The sequence below is a fragment of the Aythya fuligula genome, chromosome 3, assembly GCF_009819795.1.
Source record: "Aythya fuligula isolate bAytFul2 chromosome 3, bAytFul2.pri, whole genome shotgun sequence".
In the NCBI taxonomy this organism is placed as follows: domain Eukaryota; kingdom Metazoa; phylum Chordata; class Aves; order Anseriformes; family Anatidae; genus Aythya; species Aythya fuligula.
Window position 1 is genome coordinate 38501897 of NC_045561.1, and position 23945 is coordinate 38525841.

The 23945-nt window shown below is 37.2% G+C and overlaps 1 protein-coding gene across 1 annotated transcript; it reads right to left on the reverse strand.

The window, feature by feature from the left end:
- Positions 1-514: 514 nt before the first annotated feature.
- DYNC2LI1 (dynein cytoplasmic 2 light intermediate chain 1) lies at positions 515-22434 on the reverse strand. The gene is made up of 14 exons (XM_032185379.1): positions 22389-22434; positions 22091-22202; positions 20997-21031; positions 20367-20436; positions 19270-19358; positions 17281-17467; positions 15039-15107; positions 13957-14034; positions 12351-12427; positions 11916-11986; positions 11362-11459; positions 8957-9049; positions 2064-2142; positions 515-728 (listed from the first exon to the last, which is right to left on the reverse strand). Exons 1-13 carry the CDS (start codon positions 22400-22402, stop codon positions 2077-2079), a joined length of 1059 nt encoding a protein of 352 aa, XP_032041270.1. The 5' UTR covers positions 22403-22434; the 3' UTR covers positions 515-728; positions 2064-2076.
- Positions 22435-23945: the final 1511 nt, after the last annotated feature.

Sequence of the window (23945 nt, forward strand, 5' to 3'; positions counted from 1 at the left end):
AAAAGGTAGTAGGTCTGACAATATGTAATTTAAATTTTACTTTCTTAATTTCATTATAGTTGAAGTCTTGATTTGCTGGATTGTAGATTTCAGAATTTAAATGACCAAACATAAAAAAACAAAAAACAAACCACATTCATCTTCTCTTGTTTGTACTAACTGGATGCTTTCCATCTTGAAAAACAAGCTTCTCTTAAGAAGGTGAATGACTTCATGCTATTCCTTGTACCTCACTCCTAAATTAGCCATATCAACAGTATTATATGTTTGAAAAGGCTTTTGAATTTAATTTAGTCTGATGATGTTGTCATTTTTAGCAATATATCTCACTGGTGCTCTAATTCTTTCCCCAATTTTGTTGTTGTTATTTTTGTTTTAACCATTACCAATAAGCCAAGGGATATAATTGCTAGTAACTGTTTCTCCTAGAATTGTATTTAAAATAGTATGCTTGCTTTTGATACCATTTGGGAGATTTGTAGAAACAGACTAACTAGCGTAAATAATGACAGAATCAAGAAATCATTTCACTTTAATCTTACACACACTGTCCAACCATGCCACCACTGAGTACAATAATCGTTATGATCTTTAAGCAATATAAAAGTTACCAAACATGTTTCAGTTGTGTAAATGATGGTAGATCACAGAAGACAGCTGTTATTATATCTGTTCATTCTTCTCTTTATCAAGTTTTAAATCCCCTCTTGGAAGCACCTTGTGAATTACTAGGAAAAAAAAAAGGTAATAAAGTATCAGTTTAAGTAGGGAAAAAAATGTTTCCCTTTTTTTGGAAGTGATGTAATTTGTATCTTTGTTTAAAATTTTTTCTTGTGGCTTTGCTAACATGTGAAAGAGTCTAATTTATCCAAATGATAAATAGAAGTAACTTCCCAAATTGAAAGACTAGCAGATGCAAAATACCTAAGTTTTATAACTTACTTTTCCTGTTCAAGGAAGAAATTATTTGTTCACTGAACAAATAGTGTGTAGCTAGTGATTACATTGTACAGATAAGTATACTTGTATCTTAAAATTCCATAATAAAATAATTTCAGTTTTGAGACGACACACATTTTAACAGGGTACGAAATCCTCAAGTTAGTGCAACTTTTCCATTTAACTGTGAGGCCAAATTTTTTTTTTCTAATTATCTTTATATATAAATATCTTAAATCAGAAAAAGTAATCAGTGAACAAATATGTTAAAAATAACTAGAAAGGGATGGAACAGTACCCAATTAGTTTCTTTGCCATTTTTATGCCCATGTAAGGATGTTCAGCAGGGAATATTCTTACAATCTGGTCTGCCAAGTGCCTGTTCAGGCATTTACTCTCTGACAAGTCTACAAGGCTTAGCTCTCAAAAGACACGTCTGGCCTTAATCCAGATCTTGACTTGCATATTCTCAAAAGACTCAGGCCAGCTAAATTATAGTGAGGAAATCCATGAACAGAAAGCTGTATACAGTTAAGGCTAGCATTTCCCAAGTTTAGGCTGAATGTGAAGTAATTATGCTTCTACCACTAACCAAGTATCTGTCAAACTCATTAAAAAGAATTCCTAGCAGTTGAATATTTGACAGGAATGTCTTGTCTTGAATTCTGTGCAGAGGTATTAAAATGCTATACAGTGCCATAAATAATTCCTGGTAAAGCAAACTTTTGAATTTTAGACCAGGTCAAAACTGGTTGAACTTGTATTTTGTTCTGCCAGTTTTTGTGGAACTGTTCTATTCACATGCATCATCCTATGATGCAAATGTATTCTTAAGCTTTGCTTTTGAATCATCTATGCAAGGAAATAAGAAAAAGATGCCTAGCACACTTTATCATGTAGTTTCATACTTTGGGTGTGAAAAAAATATTTGCATTTAATACACGTTTAGGGCAGAATTGTTCAAAAAGTAAGTTGAGTAATTTGTTAGCAATTATAAAATAGGTAGGACTGACTGCCGCCAGTCTTCATATCTCTGAACAATTCTTCTCTCCCCACTTTAAAAAAAGTGAATTGTTAGTGTAACATTAAAATAATTAGTTTTGCAAATGTGAAACTGAAGATACCTTGAGCAGTTCATCAGTCAGGGTCAAAATCCATTTCTTTCCAGGATTTAGAGGCATTTCTTTTGTATTGTTCAAGCTCCTGAAAGAGAAGCACAAATACATATTAATTTAATATCCTTATAACTAAAAGTGATAAGATACATTAGCCGTCTAATACTCTAAAGCACGTACAAAAAACTTGTCACAGTAGCAAAGAATGTACTGTATGATTTTTATTTTTAATACAATTATACTACAGGTGCTGTACTTGACTACACTTGCAGGAAGATGATACTCTATTGAGGTAACTGGTAGACCTAAGCATGTACTACTTGCAATAGGAAAAAAAAGGTCATTGTTTCTTATCAGAAGAATGTACTAGCTATTAAATACAACACAAAATAAATAATTATGCTGGAATTTCTCACTGAGTTCAATTAACCCTAAGGATAATTTTGATCTAGTGCTGCTATGACTTACCAAGTCCCTTTAGTATTAAGTCCTATATTGTGGTAACCACCCCACGAAGGTCTGCTAAGGAGTATTATTTATTTATGTGCTTTATGTGCAAGTAAAGAAAGTTAGATGCACAGTCTGAAAGTGAGTAGAAGGCCACATTTAACATTTGTTACTTGAATGGCTTCCAAAACAAAATTTCCAAATTTAGACAGTACCATGATCTGTGAAGACACTAAATATTGCCATGTAAATATATTGCTATGAATAGGACTGAGTAGGCAGAAACTGTTGTGTTTTTTTTTTTCAGTTGTTTCCATTACTTATTGAAGAATTCATGCAAACAGAGAGACAAAAGACATATTAAAATTATCTGCCAAAGCAAAAAGTAAATCCAGTCTCCAGGAATCACAGAAAATCACGTCTGTGTAATTATGGTTGTACTGGTACTGAAATAGCTTGGGATGATGATAAAGAAAATTTGGAGGTTAAAGAAAAAGGAAAAGAGCTGGACGTGAACAAGTGACTAGTATAAATGCAGCAAAGACCCTCAGAAGTGGACAAGTGTTTGTGATTCCTGTTCTGTTTTTAATGGAGTGGACTTAACAGACTGAGGTTTCTCTGTACGTATACAGATACCAGTGACAAAATTCACACCCGGTGAATTTAAACGAAGTATTAATTATCAGTCTCAAGCACTGAGGGAGGAAGAAAATGAAGGGCAGAGCAACAGAGAAATCATCATCTAAAAATTGCAAGGCAATTCCATTGGATTTTCTTTCAGGCAGTAATTTCAGCAGCTTCATCAGCAATGCAAAACTTTCAGGGAACACCACAGCTTTGTGAACAGGTAAGAGGATTTTTAATTAGTGCATATCCTTCAAGATGCTTGCAAAAGTCTGGTTTTACAGTTACATAATTCACAGATGACTAACGTAGAACAAACTGTATCCAGTCTAAATCTAGTTAAGTTGCATTGTTAAGTACAACTCCAGTACTACTGTATAGTTCCATCAGTAAACCAGCCTTTACTCAGTATTTTCACTCCTTCATTATTAATATAAAGTAATTATGATCTTAGAATGTACTGAACTGTTGGCAAGCTTCCAACAGTTGGGTAGTAGAGAATACTGTGATCATTTTAAGAAGCACACGTATCCTATTTATGCCAAGTAAATAATTCCAATTCTAACAATTTCCTCAAATGCTACAGGGAGGGGTAGAAATGGACAAAGAGGTTTTACACGTAATGACAATGCTGTGGAGTTGAGGCCTATGGGTGATGCCCAAATAATTAGCCTCACAAACGTTATCAAGTCTGATTAACCTGTTTCAAGAAAGAGGTAGGTAACTTAGCAGAATTTGTTTTGCTCTAATTTTAACTAGCTACAAGATGATTTGATACAAAGGCAATTCAAAGCTATAAAGTGCAAAAGATCAGAATCAGCCTATATTAAAACCGTATAGCCATTCCACTGTGTACAGAAGTACAGAACACAAAATGATAAATATTTTAGAGACGCATCAAATTAAGATGACATTCAATGAGAAGTGAAAGCATAGAAACCAAAAGGATTATATGGGAAGAAATTTACTGAAAAGAATCTTTAACGAATTTAGTGATCCAGGGAGAAAAGTGCTGTCAGGAAAGGCTACTTCCTTAGTTCTGGTGTAAAACAAACTAAAATAGATTTCTATAGGTCAGCAATGAAAAAAAAATAAATAAATAAAATATAACTTCAACAGCATTCCAGAGACAATTTTGACAAACCCTACCTTCCTGCTTGTGAAGTCCCATATACCAAGCATAAGCAGACTTCTGAAATATACTGTAGTTATATAATCAGCTAAGAGTTCTTCTCTCCAACCTAAAAGAACATCCTGCAAAAAAATATCTCCCCAAATAAGCCAAAATGTTTAAAGATGGTATTAAGCTTCCTTTCTTTTCTGGGTACCAAGTGCAGGGCGCACAGATTGGCTTTACAGAAGCATTAACAATTGCAATTTAAATAAGCCTTCAATGAGCTTTGAATGCTTTAAACATTACTAGTGTGCTAGCAACTTGTCCTAGATGTCTCAACACTGGCATAAAGGGGATTTTTTTTCTTTTTTTTTTTTTTTTAAAAAAAAAGGAAAACTTAAAACTTCTGTATTTCTGTACATTCTTCATCTGTCAACTGGGGAAGATCACACCTATCTCATAAAGGGATTGAGAATAAAGACTTACCTGATGTTTGTGAGGCACTCAGATAAGATAACATTACTACACATTCTCAGAGAAAAAAATTAATACTTTTGTGTTCATTGAAGTGTCTGAATGGCAGGTTGAGAAATAAGGTACACAAAGAATAAGGATGATGAAAAGAAATACTGAACAATTGAATTGAGACATCAGCAAAATAGTGTATGATCATGTAATTAAAGACAATACCATAATGTCTACAAACAAGTAGGAAAAATTAAGACTGTAGGAAAAGCCTTAATTGTTGCATTTCCCCAGTTCTGAGGGACTGGCTTTTTGTGACTTTAACTTCCTTTTTTTAAATGCAGTTTCTTACTGAATTTGCCCTCAATCTGGAACAGGGTAAAAAGCAACAATACTGAAACAAGGATTAAAGATCTTAACCCACTGAACTTCAGTAGCAAGTTCAATAACAGTGCTCTAACAAGGCTATTAAACCAACATTTAAAGAAAGAAAGAAAAAAAAAGCTTATGTTGGACCCATTTGGGCATGTTTTCTTGTGAAAAAAAAAAAAAAGCTTATTCTTGGCAGCTGAGTACAACCCTGCATAACTTTTCCTTCATGATATGAAGCCTAGCACTTCCCGTCTGGAGGAAACGAGATGCTCCTGATGCATAAGGTGATAAGATGATAAGGTGAGTGTCGTACTGCTCTGCCCAGCGCCACTGGCCTAACCAAGGAGGTTCACTGCACAGTACGAAGTCCTGTATTTTGCTTAAAGATTAAAATAGTCTCCTGAAGTTCTGCAACATGGTCATAGCAGAGCACTATGTGGAAGAAATAGGGCTGGCTCTCATGTGAGTTTATTGAGTCCCGATCGCGATCAGACACTCATGGAGTCTAATTAGCCATGGCAGACCTGACACCAAAGATGATTTCCAGCTGTGAATGACCTGGTTCATTAGGCCATTCCTATCAGGGAAAAATAGGGCTATACTTCCTTGAAAGATGTCTTAGAACTGTATTTTGTGAGCAACAGAGCTGTTTTCAATCCAGAATCTTAAACCAAAACAAAACAGCAGTTGCATGAACTACAGATAAATTTGATGTTTGCATGACTGATTAAAGGACTAGTGACAGAGTATATTTTAACCTTATTCTACATACAGTGAATTTCATACTAGCAGTTTTTTTCCCTTCCCGTTTTAAGAATTTACAGCCCTGTTCTTGGAGAAATGTTGCCATTACTTCTTGTAAGCTAACACCAAATGGTACCAGGTATCTAATTCTTTTTTAAAATTTATTATTACTATATTTTTGAGTACTTACAGTGCTAGGCTTCAGCTAAAACTGGCATCAATCCCTAACGTCATATATTTGTGTAACAATGACTTGTTGGTACGAACTTTAGCACTGCGTGATGCTGACTCCTTAAGTACCTGACTGGGAGGCTATCTGGTTCTCAGCTCAAGGTTAGCTCTATCATCCGCTTCCATGAATGAAGGTGCAGTTAAATGTCCAGATAATAAAGGATTTCTATCCTTTATGTAAATTCCAGAGAGATGCTGGGTGCTATATTCACTCTCATAGCTTAACTCCAGAGAATAAAAAAAATTAAACATTTGCAATAGCACTGTTTGACGTAAATCGTAAATCTGCACTTTCTATGTCTGTGGTGTATGAAAAAAGAAAATAATTTCCTGAAAAGAATACTGGAAAGACAGAGTTGAATAAGAGACGTGCTCTGTCTTGAACAAAGGCACAGTGTAAGGGTAGCCCCAGAGTTTTTCAGAGCAAAAAGGTTTAGTAATAGCATGGTATGTCTCATTGTTCACTTTGGAAAGTATTAAGGAACCAAAATAATCTGAAGTCTAAAAGAAAACATTCCCGTGACTGAGTGCTGATAAGCTGAACTCTAACATCTACAGCCACAAAGCATCTTGGATAAATACTTGCTGACAGCTAGTATGGGAGAGCGAGCCAGGTACTTTCCTGTTGCTATATTTATTTTTTAAAAATCTGTCTTCTAATTTTATACTCAATTTTACCTTTTATGCTGCTAGAGTGTATACTTCTGAAAGCTGATTTTACGGTAAGAATCATTGTAGCCAGCTCTGAAAAGGCACATTATTTCTTCACAAACCCTAGCTGCAGACAAACTCTTCAACCAGACTTCAAACAAACTTGGAAATCCCTGGAAATAGGACTATATTATCCAAACTACAAGGATTCATTTTAAAACTGGCTGCATCCAATGCTAAGACACTGAAAAGGTTCCTCACAAGTGGAAGGCAATAGAGAAACAGCCTTGATTTTTACTGAACTTTGCATTTGCCACAGTTATCTAGAAATGAATTACAGGATTATTTGCCAGTCCTGACTAAGGCTGAAATTTCACTTAGTCATGCACATTGTTCTATCAGATGCCATAATAGACTGTATTTTTTTTCCTGTTGCTACATTTGCGTTTATTTTTTTCCCTATAAGCTTATCTTTGAGATAAACAAGCAAACTTGTGATCATCTATAGTCCAAAGTAGCACATTACTTAACCGAATAAAATAACATGCACTTAAATGACTTCAATATGTACCCTGTCATTATATGAAACTTTCACATTGCATTATATCCCATGATTTCATTAGCAATATGTTACATAGTAAACATTTTAATATACTGTTCCTCCTAATAATAGATAGCATGAAACTCCAAAGAGAATGTCAGACTTATGATGCGTTTAAAATTTTGCTTTAACAAAATTAATAATATGCAAATAATCTTGTAATAACTGAACCTTACAATAAAGAGGTTTAGAAAATAGCTGTAGATAACAAAAGTAATTTTCTCTTTAATACTCAAATTATTTGTAGCAGTCCAACTAAAAGAAGCTATGCTGGTTTGCAGTGCCCTTGAACAGATTAGTGTTCTAAAAGCCTGTCTCTTTTGTTTAAAACCAGAAAAATTAATAATTTCCTTTATGATTTAATCAACATAGACCAGTAACTTTTTTTGCAAGACGGAAGTATTATCTCAAAATATACACCATAAAGTCATATTGAGATAGATATATTGAGTATAAGATTACATTATAAATTCCCAAAGCCACATGCTTTACAAATTGCAATGTTATCTAAGACTGCTCTTGATGTAACAAATTCAGAATTGATGCCTACATTAACAGGATATTACAGGTAATGTGCAAGTTCAAAGACTGCATAGGATTCTTGAAATGGCTTTATTCTTTTACATTATTAATGCAGTTCTTTGGATCAGGTAACTACAGGTTTATGGCCTTATGCAATCTAACCAAACTCCATAAAAACTTGATAGCAGTAATAATCTGATCCTTTGGCTTTCTTTTTACAAGCATGAAAAGAAGAAATTTGCTGTGGTATTCTAGGGTTCATTGAGATTGACTGCAGCGCACCTCAGTAAAACTGCCTTTCATCTTAAGAGGAGTGGTTTGTAAAAAGTATGTGAGACCAAGGTTGGTACACTCCATCTTTGAAAGGTCTCCCCTACCCATCATCTTTAACCACTGTTATAAAAACCTCTTTTAAGCACAGTAACTTAGTACACAAAGAAGTTAAATGACATGCAGATAGCCCACACAGAACCTCTGAAAATAGTGAAACATTTCTCAGTCATTCTAGCAATGAATTTTCTGCACATGAAACAAATGAATCTACAGGAAATACAGAATTTCCAGGCTAAGTATGCAATATTCTTTCCAAACAAAGAAAACTATATAAATCTTGGATTAAGTTTAACAGGCCCATACCTATGATATTGATAAAACCTACATTTTCACTTTGTGTGGTGTTATACATCGATATCTATATGGCAGTGCTGTAGCATTAGCCTAGTTCATCATACAGTGTGTGTTAATTCGCTACTAATGAATTCTGCTAACCAACGCCCAAATGAGAGCACAGGGTGCAGAAATGAATAAATTACTGCCAAGAAAGTTTCACTGCTTTGTTTCAATATTGTTCTAGAGAAATAATTCTGGAAGAGAGCTAGAGGGGAAGTTTTAATTGCTTCCAAAGAAACCACAAGAGCCAAAGCTTTTGAAATCTAACAATTCTCTACCCACTACATGGCTACCACCACCAACAGCAACAAAAACCACAACATATCCAAGCTAAAGAGTTCTTGAAGAAAAGTTGAAATTATTTAAAGGCAAAAGGGTGATACGTGTATATTCTACAATTCCGCAATGCTTGTGTCTCTGGAATACCTGACTGTGAAGAGCAATTGAACAACAACAACACACCTGGTTTTTCTGAGCTCTCATGACATCAACTTCATGCTCTGCATATTGTGAATCCTGTCCAGGGTCTTTGGTAGCTTGTAAATCATAGAAACTCTAGAAGAAGAAACGAGAGAAACACACAGGGTAAACGTTAACAAGATGCCACCATGCTATACATCTAATGGAAGCATTATGCTTGTAATAGGAAGGCATTAAAATTCTGCATTTATGGAAGAAAATTGAAGGTCACAGATTAGATAAAATATAATACATTGTCTTGGATTGATAATGGATAAGAAAAGAACAGTGCAGCTAGATCTTAAATGAAGAAAAATATTCTTACTGGGTGGTTGTTTATTATTCTCTCCTCAAAAAGCAAATAACCTTTCTGGCCCGTGATATTTGGGTATAGACAAGGGTACTTACGCCAGGAGCTTTAATACTCAAGACCGTGCTTCATTTGAAGCTACCAGAAACATTACTGCAGTATCTGAGAAGCACTACAAGAGTTAATTACGATCTTTTGGCCTCTTTTGAAACTTGAAAGAGCAATAAGTTTAACTCCAAAAAAAAAGAAAATACAGTAATAGAAAGAAAAATTATTAAATAAGATTTTTTTTAATTTTGTACTGCATGTCTCCTCACTCATACAAATAACAGAATAAAATAAAGCAGAATTAAAATAGTCATTAGAAGAGATGATGGGAAAAGGAATTCCAAATGCATAAAACCACTTCAAACGTTAAAGCGTATTTTGGAACCAATAAAGAATGGAAATCTACTTGGAAAATCTTTAATTTCACCGCTTACCTTAGGACACTGAAGGACCCTGCAAGATGAGAAATGTATTCAGACGTATCTAAAAACATTCCAGCCGTGCACTTAAATGGCCCAAATGCTTGTTTTTTGCATAAGGGGTTGTTACTTGGAATTATCTTACCCTTTAGAAAGGGCCAGGAAATGGTGTCTAACTTCACACTGCATCTGCTAAGGTTCCACAATTTATGGCACAGAGATACAAGCGGATGGCAGTAACCATTCTGGTTGTCAGCAATAATTAGCTAACAAGGCCAGATGATAAATCCGTTGCTTTCTGGCAGATGTATCTACCTGCAGATTTGAATAACTGGCGTAGCGTTAAAGTTACAGTCAGAACCAAGTCCTGTGCGGTACTTCAGGAAGTCAATTTAAATAACTTACAGGTCTATTCCTATGGCCAGAGCACTGCAACTGTCCAGGAACACATACGGACAATGTTCACATCCCATGTCCAGTGATTACTGTCAGCTGTTCTGAGGGGGGTTCAGGAGTTACTGGGTGCAGGACATTTGTATGTTTTTAAAAACACCATGAGAAAAAGTTATGTGAAAACTAAACTACCTTTATTGTTTTTGAGAAGTATAAATTTAATCTTTATCATGTAGGGACATACTGAACTGAGAATGGCATCTTGATGATAATTTATTCTGGTCACAAACCAACAGAAATAATTTGTAGGCTTTGATATCAAACGAATGAGGTAACGAAGGGGTAAATTAAGACACCTGCTCACCAAGAACAGAGATCCATAACTAGAAAAACTAGAAAAAGCCCAGTTTGTGAAGTGTAACTCAAGGCACAGTTTGATAGTCCTAACTCGCATGCCCAGATAAGATGTAGGGGCAAAAATGGACAGGGACGAAGAACTGTGTCACTAAACTGTGATACAGTCAAGTACACAAGGAAAAAGCACAAGGAAAAAGCACCAGCCTGCATTTGCTCAGGTCAAATAGAATATGATTTTGTTACTAATGGCAGCAATTACTTTTATTCAAAAGAAGTACATGGGGGTTTGCATCTTGCAACCAGAAGCTTCTGAAATATGTACAAGATTTATTATTGTGTAGGTGCCATGAGATACTAATTACTTTGCAAATCCTAACACTTTCTATAGACTTCCCATAGCAAACCAGCAGATTTTGGTAAGGAATCCTAATATACTTGCCTTTATTCAAAGCCTCACGCCCTACAAGAAAAGCAAGAAGTAGCTTGCTGTAGCCTTGAAGCATTCTCCTCTTGGAAAGTCCCTGTTACTCGGTTTAGCCACTTGGGCATATGGCACCTTATAAAATGCCAAAAAAAAAATGGAGCTGAGAATAGCTTCTCTCAATATAATTAAAGGCAACAGCATAACTTTGGAAAAAAACAGGGTTACATTGGTGCTTTCATTATTCCTGTATGTAGGAAGGTGACTGAAGATGTAGAAGCTAATAACCAAACCACCACTGCATACCAATCCCTCTCTTTTAAAAAATGTATGAATTTAAGAAGTTGGAGGAAACAGTACTCCTAAATGAGACCAAAATTCCAGTCATTGGACTTGACAGACAAAAATTACTACTATCCTAAGAAAAAAGAAGCTGTGCAGCAGACATGCAAACACCTACCTTGGGAGGAAAGGTCTTCTCAAATACTTTTTTCCACAGTTCCAAAGGAGTGTTTGCACGCATCTTCCCAATATCGCTGTCAGAGGTGGGCGGTGGTCCTAAGGATTTCAGCACAGCACAGAATAATACAAGTATGTTGTTATTACAAGATGAAATACCAAATCATTTTGGCTAACGATCCATCTAATTTAGTATTTCATGTTCTGCAGTGACAAGCTGCGAGATGCCTTGAGAAAGCACTGATCTCCCACCATGAAACAGGCTGGGTGGTACTGTATATTATATTTTCTTTTAGATCGAAGGTTGTTAGCACAACAAATTACTGTTTGATGTAGCCCAGATACTTTATAAAACTACATAAAACAGCACAGATAATTCTCAATAATATAAACTATGAATCATAGTCTTAATTTTTTAAGCCTTTGCTTCAATGATGAGTTAAAACAGACAGCAATGTGTTAGAATTCAACTTTACTTTGTATCTGCTTAATATTTTTTTTCTAATTTTCAAAAACAATTAAACAAGAAACACAATGAACATCAAATGTCCTAACCTATTTGGCTCAGGGAGTCCATGCCTGCTGGTATAAATAGAGGTTTGCTGTGATCCACTGACACAGACTTACTAAACGGAAAAAAAGAAAATAAGCCAACATTTAGTAATAAACTAAAAACATTACATTACTCTAGACAAGACTAGGCTCTTATTGGGCTTTGCATGCAAATATAGGTAAATAAAGTCTATTCAATGCTAGTGGTGACCACATTTCTATTCTGTCAGTTTGGGGATCAAAACAAGGCATTACTGCTGTTCTGCACGGAGATACGGAGCTGAGACATGAGTAAAATGCCACAAACAAGCATCTTGCAGAGAAGATACTTTTGAAAATAAAAATCAAAATAAAAGTGTTCTGGTGATTCAAATGTTTTTATTAAATACTTCAAGACTCTGGGCAAGACAATTAATAATTGGACAATAATTATGTTACCTTCTCTCATAGCCAAATGCCAAGTGATTAATAAGAACACGGGCTTTCAGCTGGAGAGCCTCAGATTTACTGGTGAACTACATAAATGAGAAAAAGTATATATTATGATCTTCCATCACAGAAATGCTATATTATGTCATCTGTACAGAGGATTTCAGATACAGCATGGTTGATTTGTGACACCAGTAAATATATCTATCTCTATATATATATGTATGTTTCCTAGATTTACTAGAATAAAAATCTCACCCTCCCTTTCAAAGCATAGCAAGAAAAATATTTTAAAATATTGATTCACAACTTTTGAAACATGCATGTTAAGATACAAGAATCTTTTGCCCAAAACTAATGAGTTAGTAAGATTTTAAACTACGTTAAAAATTATCCACAATACCACAAACACTTAGGAATGTAATAAGTAACTATAAAAGTGTTCACACATAATAAAAGCAGCTCGATAGCAACAGAACCAGTACAGATTTCTTGGAAAACACCTCCCAGAATATCTTCTCAAGCAGAACGCTTATTCCTTTCTAAGGTATTACATATCCTAACAGATTCAATTCTTTGAGAAACAAGTCAGATCTCTCCTGTGGGAAATTAACTTTCTCTCACTCATTTCAATGGGGATCAGTATTGGTATCCAAAAATTTTTAGACTCCTGGTTTTTATTTGTTAACTAAAATAATACATAGATACTTTATTATTTTTTTTAATTAAAGATAGTAATATTCTCAGTTAAAAGATGAATTCATATGTCAGCATACAAAAGCTGTACAATTTTACATAGATTCAAAGGGACATGCTGTAAGTACAGCAATTTAAAGCAAACTTAAGTTGTTTAGCAACCAAAATAAGCCACTATCACAAAAAGGCTTTACATAAATAGTGGTTGATAAAGTTCGAACCATCTTCGGATGCAGAGAGAAACTAGGAGGCAGCTGTCTTGGGTTGTAAATATTTTTCACATATTCCTGCATATTTTTGCCTTTACTCAGGAGTTGATCTGCCAAACTCAGATCAGTTTCTATGCCCACATAAATACTTCATCATCTTCATGGTTCTCTTGAGTTGGCGGTTCCTACTCAGTACTGTGAAAAAGTCCTGGTTTTATTTTTCAAAAGTGCACGTGTGGTAATCAGGTACACCTAAACTGCTGCAAAGACATGCCCTTGAAGCCAAGTTTTTTAGCCTTCAGAAGCCTGGTCATTAGACCTACGTTCATCGGTCTACTGAAGGGAGCAGTCCTCTAACGCCACCTAGGACAATCGCTTCCTCCTGTCATGCTTTCTTATACCAACAAAAACTTTGGCCAGCCACATAGTAAAGTCAGTACAGCAACTGAGTGGCTAACACATAACCATTTTCATTTAGTTTTTGCTGACACTGGAAATTAGGTATGTTGCTTGTTAACAAGGTATATTCATCTATCCCCTGCCAATCCCTGTAACCCACATTACATACGAGCTCATTAAGAAAGCTATTGTAAAACCAATTAAGCCCTATTTTCTCTAAGAGTTTTGCATTTCTATTTTTTAAAACATTGTTTCATATCATAACTATTGCTCATCTTTTCTTTCCTTAGTTAGAAAATGAAGATACATACCACCAATGATGCTCCATAATAGTGCGAAATAAATCGAAGTGTCTTGCTTACTGTTTTCCTCATTTCAGAGTCAAACTCCTAAAAAAAAAAAAAAAAGTTGATATTGGAACATATGCATTAGAAAAAAAAATAAATAAAAAAAAATATAACAGCTAGAACTTTTCATTTTTTTTGTATAAACTGCAATGCAGTTAGACTACAATATATGAGGCGTTCAGCTGTCAGCATAATTATATTGTAAGACAGAGTCAGTAACAGCCTACTCTGAAAAGAAATGTCACAATTTCCCTTTGTTTCTTTTTTACAGAGGGAGCATAATTCAGGCAAAATGTTAGTCTAGAAAAAGTTTCTTAATTGGGAATGCGTATTCAATTTCCAATTAATTTATGTTTCTTTTTGTTTTAAAATTTTAGAAGTACTGCCTTCAAGAACAGTAAGAATTTTCTTCTTTTTGTGAAAACATTTAACTTTAAGTAAACATTTGGCCATATGTTCTTTACATTCTAATAACTGTCAGATTGGAAAGGTGCACAGAAATACCATTTCATTTATGTTCCTTTAATACAAGATCATACAGATGGCCTTCCCTGGAGAAAGGAGGCAAAAACCTGGTCCCAATGAAGCTTGCAGGAGTCTGTCTGTAGACCCCTGTGGCATTAGGCTGTTGTTCTGTGTTTATTATATGAGAGTCACTGATTTTTACATTTTTAAAGTGTCCAGGGCTCAGCATAAAGCCTTGGTAATAAAGAATTAAATCAGAGGGTCGGCCTGGTATCCATGTACTGTCATCAGAGAAGCAGAAGTTGCCAGCACAACAGCTGAAAATCAAACAGACTGTTCTAGCTTCTCATGATCAAGTGCCACTTCAAAAGTGAGTATGCATTTGTTTGGGCTTTTAAAGTCCTAGGAGAGAATCCAGCAGTACCACATTTCTTTCCTCTCCCTGCTAAAAGATGCAATTACTCACTTGTTTGTAAAAACTTGAAAAAGCACTAAAAAAAAAGTTGCAGAACAAAATGATAGTTTACTGTTGTTGCTGTCACAACTACCAACAAGAACACAAAAGTAAAAGAGTGACTTACATGAAAAATATCGTATTTGCTTCCAATAATCACCAAGGGTATGGGAAAAGGGTCAACCAACTCGTAATCCTATTGAACAGATACATGACAGTTACGCAGTGTAAACAAGCTGTAGAAGATTGCAACAGTTCAAACTGAAAGGGGTTACATTAATTTACAGGAGACAAGGTTTATTCTTTCAAAACCTTAAGTTGGATGAATGAACTTCAATTCTATATCCACACCATATTCTACAGTTCTTTCATTTGCTTGTAAACAGTTAGGAAGTAATCCCTCTGAGCAGTCACAAAACTCAGCGCCATGAAAGGGCTTTTGCAGTGTATACTCCAGTTCCAACATTAGGTGGAAAGGGAAGAGGGCGAAACCCTCTCATTCGTTCACAGACCTACCACCAGTTTCGATCAGTATATCTGGAAGGCTTTTGTGTAGTCCACATGAAATGAGACAATCCCCTTGTGTCAACACTACGACAGTCAAGCTGCTTTGGTTGCACAAGAGTGGAAAAGAAAGAAGTGATAGCAGAAGTTGACCTAACTGTTCTCTTCTAAACCTGCTTACTTCACATGCAGGAGAAATGACAAGATGCAAATACAGAAGATCCTGTACTTTGAGGGGAAAAATAATGGCTTCGTCCCTACACTGTCAAGCTAAAACCTCTGAGCAAAATTACCGTAACTTAAAATTGGATGCATAGAACACAGAACTGAAAAAGATAAATAGATGAAGCGTTGGTTTCTTGAGAAAAAAATAAATAGAAATAACGTCAGAAACATTAAAACTGGCATCCAGCCACCTTTAAACAAGGTCTGCACTTGATAGATTTATGCTTTATCATAGCCAACAATACTTTATCCAGTCTAATGGAATATAACTTATCCTTCAAAAAATAATAATGATAAATCAAACTAACAAACAGAAACCCTACAGAACAACAACAACAAACAAGACAACAAAGGAAACCAAACCAAAATCTTATCAATTCTTCTTTATCACAAGAATGTTTAGGCATAAAGGAGCAAATAAATTTTTCCTTGAACTGTCATTTACTTTTTTGATTATAAAAGATGGTATTTCCTCCCACAAAATTGACATAATTTTTTCCCTGAACAGTGATGAAGGTTTCAAGAGAACCCAGTAGCAACATAACATTTTGTTTACATCCTTCCTGATTTTGATAATGAAGGCTGAATGGAAATCTGAGAGGAGAAGGTATAATTGTGTTCCCTACAGGGCAAGTATAACAAGCCTTCTCTTCAAAGCAATTAGTGGCATTATGCTTTTTACTATTGAAAAAAGTTTGCAGTTTTCCAATTCATAAGCTCTACACGTAAAGTTGACATTGTGGTCATGATTTGTTGCCGAGTGTGTTTGTAGGTATTTTCTTTTTGTGAAATACCTTCTCTAAAAGTGAAGAACAAAATCACTATCCAGCAGAGCTCAAATGCTATACTGTAAATCTATAAATCTACTGAGTGTTGCATAGGTTGCTTTCTCAAAAAATGGAAAAGTTACTTTTCAATATAAGCATTTGCTACATTACATTATATAGAAGCATTTTATAGAAGCTACAGTAACTAGATTTATGTGCCAAGCCTTTGAACTGTTGAATACTTATTTATGCATTATATATGCACAACATTTGCAGAGGTTTAATGCACAATGATTTTTCATTTCTATTGCACATAATCTAGTTTAGCTTTTCCAGAGATTTAGTTAGCAATTATGTTTAAAGGACTGATGTTAACATTTCTGAAACTTTATAATTTAATTAGTTGTCAGATTATCAAAAGGCATTGAGTTTGTGATAGACATTTAAATAAATGCAAAGTATATAGTCATGTTGATGGCTGTTATAACCATATTCTTTGCTTAAATTTGTACCTTCAGCTAGTCTCTTGCTAGATGACTTTTGTACATTCTAGTTTTCATCTTCATTTTAAAAAGATGAGGGGGGAAAAAGCAAACTGCTACTCTAAAACTATTTCTTTTGATTGGTGTAACATGCCATAACAATCACATTAGATATCTAACAAAAAGATATAAGAAACCTTCTTTCCTTGTTTCTGCTCTTATTGAATTTTTATTAAATTGCTATAATTTTCCAGTGAACAGGTTCATCTACATCAAATGGATTTCCAGTCATGCATAAAAATCTAAAAGAGTTGTTTATGATTTTCAAAAGCATTATCTTTAACTGTATAAAGGCCTGTGACATCTGGAGAAAATATTAGAAGTAACTTACTGGATGATCCTTCTGCAGACTGTTCCGCATCCTCTGTTTAATTTCAGTAGCTACTTCAGGATTTGTTTTTTCCAGTTTGGCTAAAATTTTATTCACGTGGTCCCTGATGGCCTGCAGAAGATTCTCCATGGTAGTCCAGAGCTCATTAGGTTTGGACAAATCCAATACAAGAACTACAGCAAACGACCTATTAAAAAAGGCATTATGTGGTCAAATTTTCACTGCCTGAGACCATTTACATTTTGATACACAACCATAACTCTAATACAAATGCTGAAAGCAACAAATGTGAAAATACAAACACTAAAATAGAATCAAATGTGACAGCAAAGGCAGATGGCTTTAAAGGATGCTCTGAGCACTGAGCAAACCTCTCCATCTTTTCTTGTTCAGAACTATTACTTTGGCAACTTTCCATCAGAGGGTTTGGAAGATTCTATATATAAAACTTTCTGTCCAGAGACTTTGATATAAAGAAGTAAAATATGCAAACATCCTGATCATATTCAACTTCTACCTGTGTGACTGGGTACTTCTGCTGCCATGTATCTTGGTCATCTCTTAAGTCTACACTCCCCATTAGCAATGTCAGCAAATGGTCAGGATCTTTCTTAACCATGAATTTATTAGAGATTTCTATACTTTCATTATTCTTGTAATATTAAATAGAAAAAGCTGGTTAAGGGGAATTATTCTGTGTCATGGATGGTGCTGGAACCTCAAATGAGCATATCAGAAAGTCTTCTGAAAGACAGAATGACAAATGGAAGAACTCAGAGCACTCAAAACCAATTACCAGGCTTTTAAAGGTGATTCTAATGAAAAATGTTTATATATAAACTTCTCTCCAGCCACAGCCCTGCCTCCCAAAACTCCAGCAGTATTACAATACAAATGTGAAGGAACACATTGGAAATGCAGAAAAATGACTGGATGTAATGATTTTTCCCCACTTCCATCCTGACAAGAAATAGGGGATTCCAGACTAGAGTGATTATCAGAAAACTACAAAGCAAAATAAATGTCCAATTTAACTTTGAAACACTGTGGAAGAAGTCTGGTGAAAAGTCTCTTGGTGCAACAAAACATAGTTCATGGAACTTTTAAACAAGCAAACTCCTTAACTGTAGATGGACAAGAAAATCAGTGAAAAGCTCCTATACTCAAGTACTTGAGATGGTAGAACTTCAGAGTAATAAATATGTTAAAATATTGTCTTATGAACACAGATGATCTTAAAGAACAGTGTGGCTCACTCAAAGAACCTCAAGATTGCACAGATCAGAAGATTCCTTTATCAATAAAATGGGGAGAGAAGACTGACAGAGGTGGAGCTCAGTTAAGTTCATTTAATGAAAATATGATCCTTGATTTTTGTCTCCAGGACCCGCTAGCATCAAAAGGCTTCACATGCTAGAAGTGTTTTTCTTCCATCTTAGTCTCTCACTAAATAACAGCATTATCTCAATAGCCAGAACAGTAGCAAGTGTATGTGATAAAAATTGTATCCTTCCCGTTAGTACTATTTTTTAATAGAAGTTAAAGCTCACTACCAAAGAAATATAGCAATGCATCATAATACAAAGGTAACATTTTTGATCCGTTTCGCCCCTTCCAATTGCCACTCTACCTTCCTTAGCTAGAAAAAAAAAACAACACAACACAAAATGGCACCCTCATTGTATTCTCATTTCTTGATGCATTTTTTCTTCCTAGGCTATTCTACCACTCCTACGTATTATTCTCACTGTATTCTTTTCATTCTCTGAATTTCTTCCTTTTGTCTTCAAATCAATTCACCAGTTTCAGTCCCTCTCAGAAACATCGTCTCTCATGTCTGACCTTGTTCTCATCGGGTGGGCACTTCACTTCCTAAAAATCCAGAGATTTTTAATAAGCAGTCTAGTGAATAAGTGGTCTAGAGATTTATTTCTGCATGAAAGACAGATGAAATTAACACAAGAATTGTAATTAATATTAATCACTTACCTTATGTTGTTGCTAGTGATTGGTATTCGAATCAGTTCTTGTAATGAGGTTCCACCACCTAGCTCCCAAAAGTGAGCTATATCTTTGGGCTGCAAAAGAGTTTCTTTATGTTAGAAACACACACTTCCATGCAACACCAAGAGAAGATCTTGATTCTGATAAGCTGGGTTTTCATGCCAGTGACCAGAACAATAACATGTATTACTTCACCAGTGTTTTCTAAAACACCAAACGTGTTCAAGAAATCCCATACAACACTTATTAAATACTCCTGGCATGCCTATGCCCATCTTGATGAATGACTGCTTTAGAGTGAAGAAGTCAGGAAGCAGCATAATTAACAAAAAACATTAAGAATATATATGTATGTCAGGTTTTCATCCCTTTCTTTTAGTTTATTGTAGTTCAAGACTAATGCTCTCAATCAGAAGAGTAACAAATCTCTACATTCGCATTTAGCTTCTGGGAGAAGTTTTAAGTGATTTTTATCTTTTAGACCAAGCCAGATTTTCCACTCCCTGCTTCAGTAATAGAACAGCAAGTAGCTGCAGCAATAGTTACTACTGCTGAACAGTGTAGTGATCAGAGTGGAATCAATATTCCCATTAACATATTCTGCAGTGCAAAAGTTAGTGATACTGGCACGTAACCCAAAACTTAATGATGGTTTAACATCCTCAGAGATGACTGTGTCTCTCATAAATCCAGTTGTAAGAGACCTCCCTTGGTTTATACTCATTTCATATTTTAAAGACAAAGTTCAAGGCATGCATCCTATGCATCTTCCTACAGTTGGAAAATAAAAGCATTCAAACACAACAAACAAGGTAGATTTTATAAAATGTAACTGATTGCTTTGTGTGATACTTTGGTCTCAGGTCTACTGCATTCTAGTGAAGGGGAAAATATATTGGAAATTAAAATAGAAAATTAAAATAGCTAACTTTAAGAAGATAATATTAAAAAAGAAAAAGTTTTTCCTCACAAACAATAAGCTAAAAATCCCCAAGATTCTTATACATAAAAATAAACTATGTATATAAAATAAATAAATACATACATACATGTTAAGTAAACTATACTTTCTGGGTACTCACTGCATTGTGTCTCCTTGCCCTTCTTCCAAAGGTATACTCCAAAGCTAATGTTGGCTTTGGAATCTCTTCCCTATCCAAGGAAAAATGAAATTATTTTGTCAAGATCCTATAATAAGGATAGTTCTACTGTTACTATAGCATAGTCCAGTCTGTTCAGAATGTGGCTTAGAAACAGCAATACAGAGAAAACACTCCAAGAGGACAGATCTCAGTTTATCAGTTGTTGCCAATGACAGGAGAAAAAGGAGCACCAATCTCAACCGATGGCCATTTCGGCACTCTCATGCTGGAGAGGACTGGAGGGGGCAGCTTAACAGGTAGCAGTGATAAGTTCGATCTATGAGTGATCGGTGGGACACAGAAGACAACATCTGTATGCATGTATTATGAATTATCACATAATATGAAATTCAGAAAAATCACACACTTTAATAACATTAAAATGCAAATGCTTACAGATCATTATCAACCCCTGGCAAGTAAGTAACCAGATTTCAAGACTACTGCTACTAGTTAACAGTATTTTAAACCGTTCTCTTTTACTGGCAACTGTTTCTTATGACATCTTTTATTATGATTATCCTGTAAGTACCCACAGTTGAAAAATTCTTCTAAAAATTTCACACGTACCTCTCGAGACACCTCAGTATAATAGTGGTCTTTCCCTGGAAATTAAAAACAAAGAAGTCTACTGCAGCATCATTAAAGCGTAAATAGTTATCACTAAATGAAACTTATTATTATTTTAATATTCCGATAGTAAAGTACCTGAAAAGTATAAACTCGTGTAATTGTTTGTGACCTTATAGTGGCAAGTTAGCTGCCAACTTTCTGTCAGCATGAAGCTACACTACCATTCTTACAGAGTGATGGAGATGACAAACACAGCAATAGGACCAGGGTAGGTAAAGTTAGACATTAGAGATCAACCTGACCAACTCTGTTAAACCGTTTAACAGTCTTTAATTATTAGAAGTATGCCAGCTTTCCACAGGGTTTGCATAAGTTATTACTGATGAGATGGAAATAAAAAGAATACTTAAGATACAGATGAACACACGGAAAAATATCTTTGCACTGTTGCCATTCAGACACTGAGTATGAGTACAACATCACTTTGAAGGGACAAGCATTTCTACAGTTTTACTCCTCTGTCAATTCCTACCTCAAAAATCTGTGAATTTCGTGTAAATCCCCCCAAAATTACATTTTGTAATTTAAAAAGTATTTTAAAGGTTGTTAATTAGAAGTTGTATATATACCAATACTCCTAGAGTAAAAGTGTTCTTATAACTGCGACTCACTTGGTCAAAAAGGCGAGTATTTTCTGATTTACTTTTCAGTTAAATGCTAACAAAAGACGAATATGAAATTACTGAATACCAAATTCTGGGGCAATGAGGTAAAACAGCCCCGGCCCCGTGGCACCTGGAGCTGGCGCCCTCGGGCGGGACCCGCTCACACCTGCCTGAGGGGCACGGGCAGAACCGCAGGCGGGGTGCCAGCGCCTCTAATTACAACAAAACCGGCCGAAGCGCACTTAAATCGTTTTGTTACCCGTTCAGCTTTAACAGGGGGACACTTAACAGCGCGTCACCCAGGCACAGCGAGGAGCTTTCCTTCTGGCCGCGACTTTTCCGAATTTACCCCGCTCCCCCCCCCCCCCCCCCCCCCCCCTTGCCCTGAGGCAGCGGCGCGCAGGGCGGGCGCGGCCCCGGCCTTACCCCGCGCTTGCTGCCCACGCACAGCACCGCCTGCTCCCGCACGGCCCCGCCATCGCCGCCGGAGCTTCCTCGCCGCTCCGCCTCAGCCCGCGCCGCGTCCCACAGCGTGTCGCTACCGGGAAAGCCGCGGCCGGGGCGCGTTAGGGCGAAACCACGGCCACGGCCACGGCCCCGCCCGCGGCTGCCCCTTCCCCGGCCCCCCCTATGGCCTCCCCTTTGGCTCTGGGGTCCCGGCACCGAGGCGCGGCCCCCCCGGCCGAGCCCCCCTCCCGCGGACCCGGGGGGCTCCCCCCGTTACCCGGCCTTGGGCATCGCTCCCCGCTCCCCGCCGGCCGGGCCCGGCTGCCCGTCGCCATGGGGACGGCGCGGGGCGGGCTGGGAGCTGTAGTTCCGCGGGGCGGGGGGGGGGGAGAAGCCGCGGCCTTCGGCCCCCGCAGCCTCTACCTTCGGCGCGGGGCCGCTCCCAGCTCCACACGGGAGCGCCCCAAAACCGAGCCGTGTGTCCCGCACAACTGCCCGAGCACCTCCTGAGCCTGTCCCAGTGCCCGAGCCCCCTCTGGGTGCAGACCCTTTCCCTAACCCCCAGCCTGACCCTCCCCTGTCCCAGCTCCATGCTGTCCCCTTGGGTCCTGTCACTGTCCCCAGAGAGCAGAGCTCAGCGCCTGCCCCTCCGCTCCCCTCCTGAGGGAGCTGCAGGCCGCCATGAGGCCTCCCCTCAGCCTGCTCTGCTCGGGGCTGAACAAACCAAGGGACCTCAGCCACTCCTCCTACCTCTTCTCCCCCTTCACCATCTTTGTAGCCCTCCTTTTGACACTCTCTAGCAGCTTTATATCCTTCTTATATTGCCATGCCCCAAACCGCACACAGTACTCGAGGTGAGGCTGCACCAGCGCAGAGTAGAGCGGGACAATCCCTTCCCTCAACCCACTAGCGGCGTTGTGCCCGATGCACCTCAGGATACAGCTGGCCCTCCTGGCCACCAAAGCACGCTGCTGGCTCATGTTCAGTTTGCTGTCAACCAAAATCCCCCGATCCCTTTCTGTGGGGCTGCTCTCCAGCCTCTCATCCCTCAGTCTGTACTCGTATCCAAGGTTGCCCCATCCCAGGTGCAGAATCTGGCACTTGCTCTTGTTAAATTTCATACAGTTGGTGATCACCCAACCCTCTAATTCGTCAAGATCTCCCTGTAAGGCCTCTGCCCTCAAGGGACTCAACAGCTCCTCCTTAGTGTTGCCTGCAAACTTCTTTAGAATACATCCAAGTCCTGCATCCAGATTGTTGATAAAAAAACATTAAAGAGAACTGGCCCCAAACTGGCCACTGTATTTTAGTTGAATATTTCACCTCAGCCCTAAGGCTGTTAATAAACTCAGATGCAGTAAAGCTGTGGGATGACCTCACCCCATGAAGGGGATGTAGGAAGTAGGTAAACCTGACAAGTCACGAGTATTGCCAGTCAGGGAGGTGACCCACAACCCAGAAGAGCAATTGGAGCTGCCTTCTGCGGCTGAGTAGCTGCTTTGTGTCCTGAGAGAGCGAGGTAGAAAAAACAATCTCCTGCCTGTTTGATGAAAACCAGGAAATGGGCCTCACTCAGAATTTACTCAGAATTCCTCTCAACTCCATCTGTCCCCAAAGAAGGCTTATGTAGCAAGAGACAGACCCTATGTAACACTTGTTCATAATAAATATATTTTTTCTAAGTTTAATTTGCATAATTATTCAGTTGCAGCTCCAGAGGTCTTCATTTGGTTATGTTCCCCTGTCTTAATTCACTTCCAGGTTTTTACACGGCTCTTCTAAAGCATTTGACAACCCCCTCTGGAAACCATGCTGATTAAAAAACAGGAAGAAA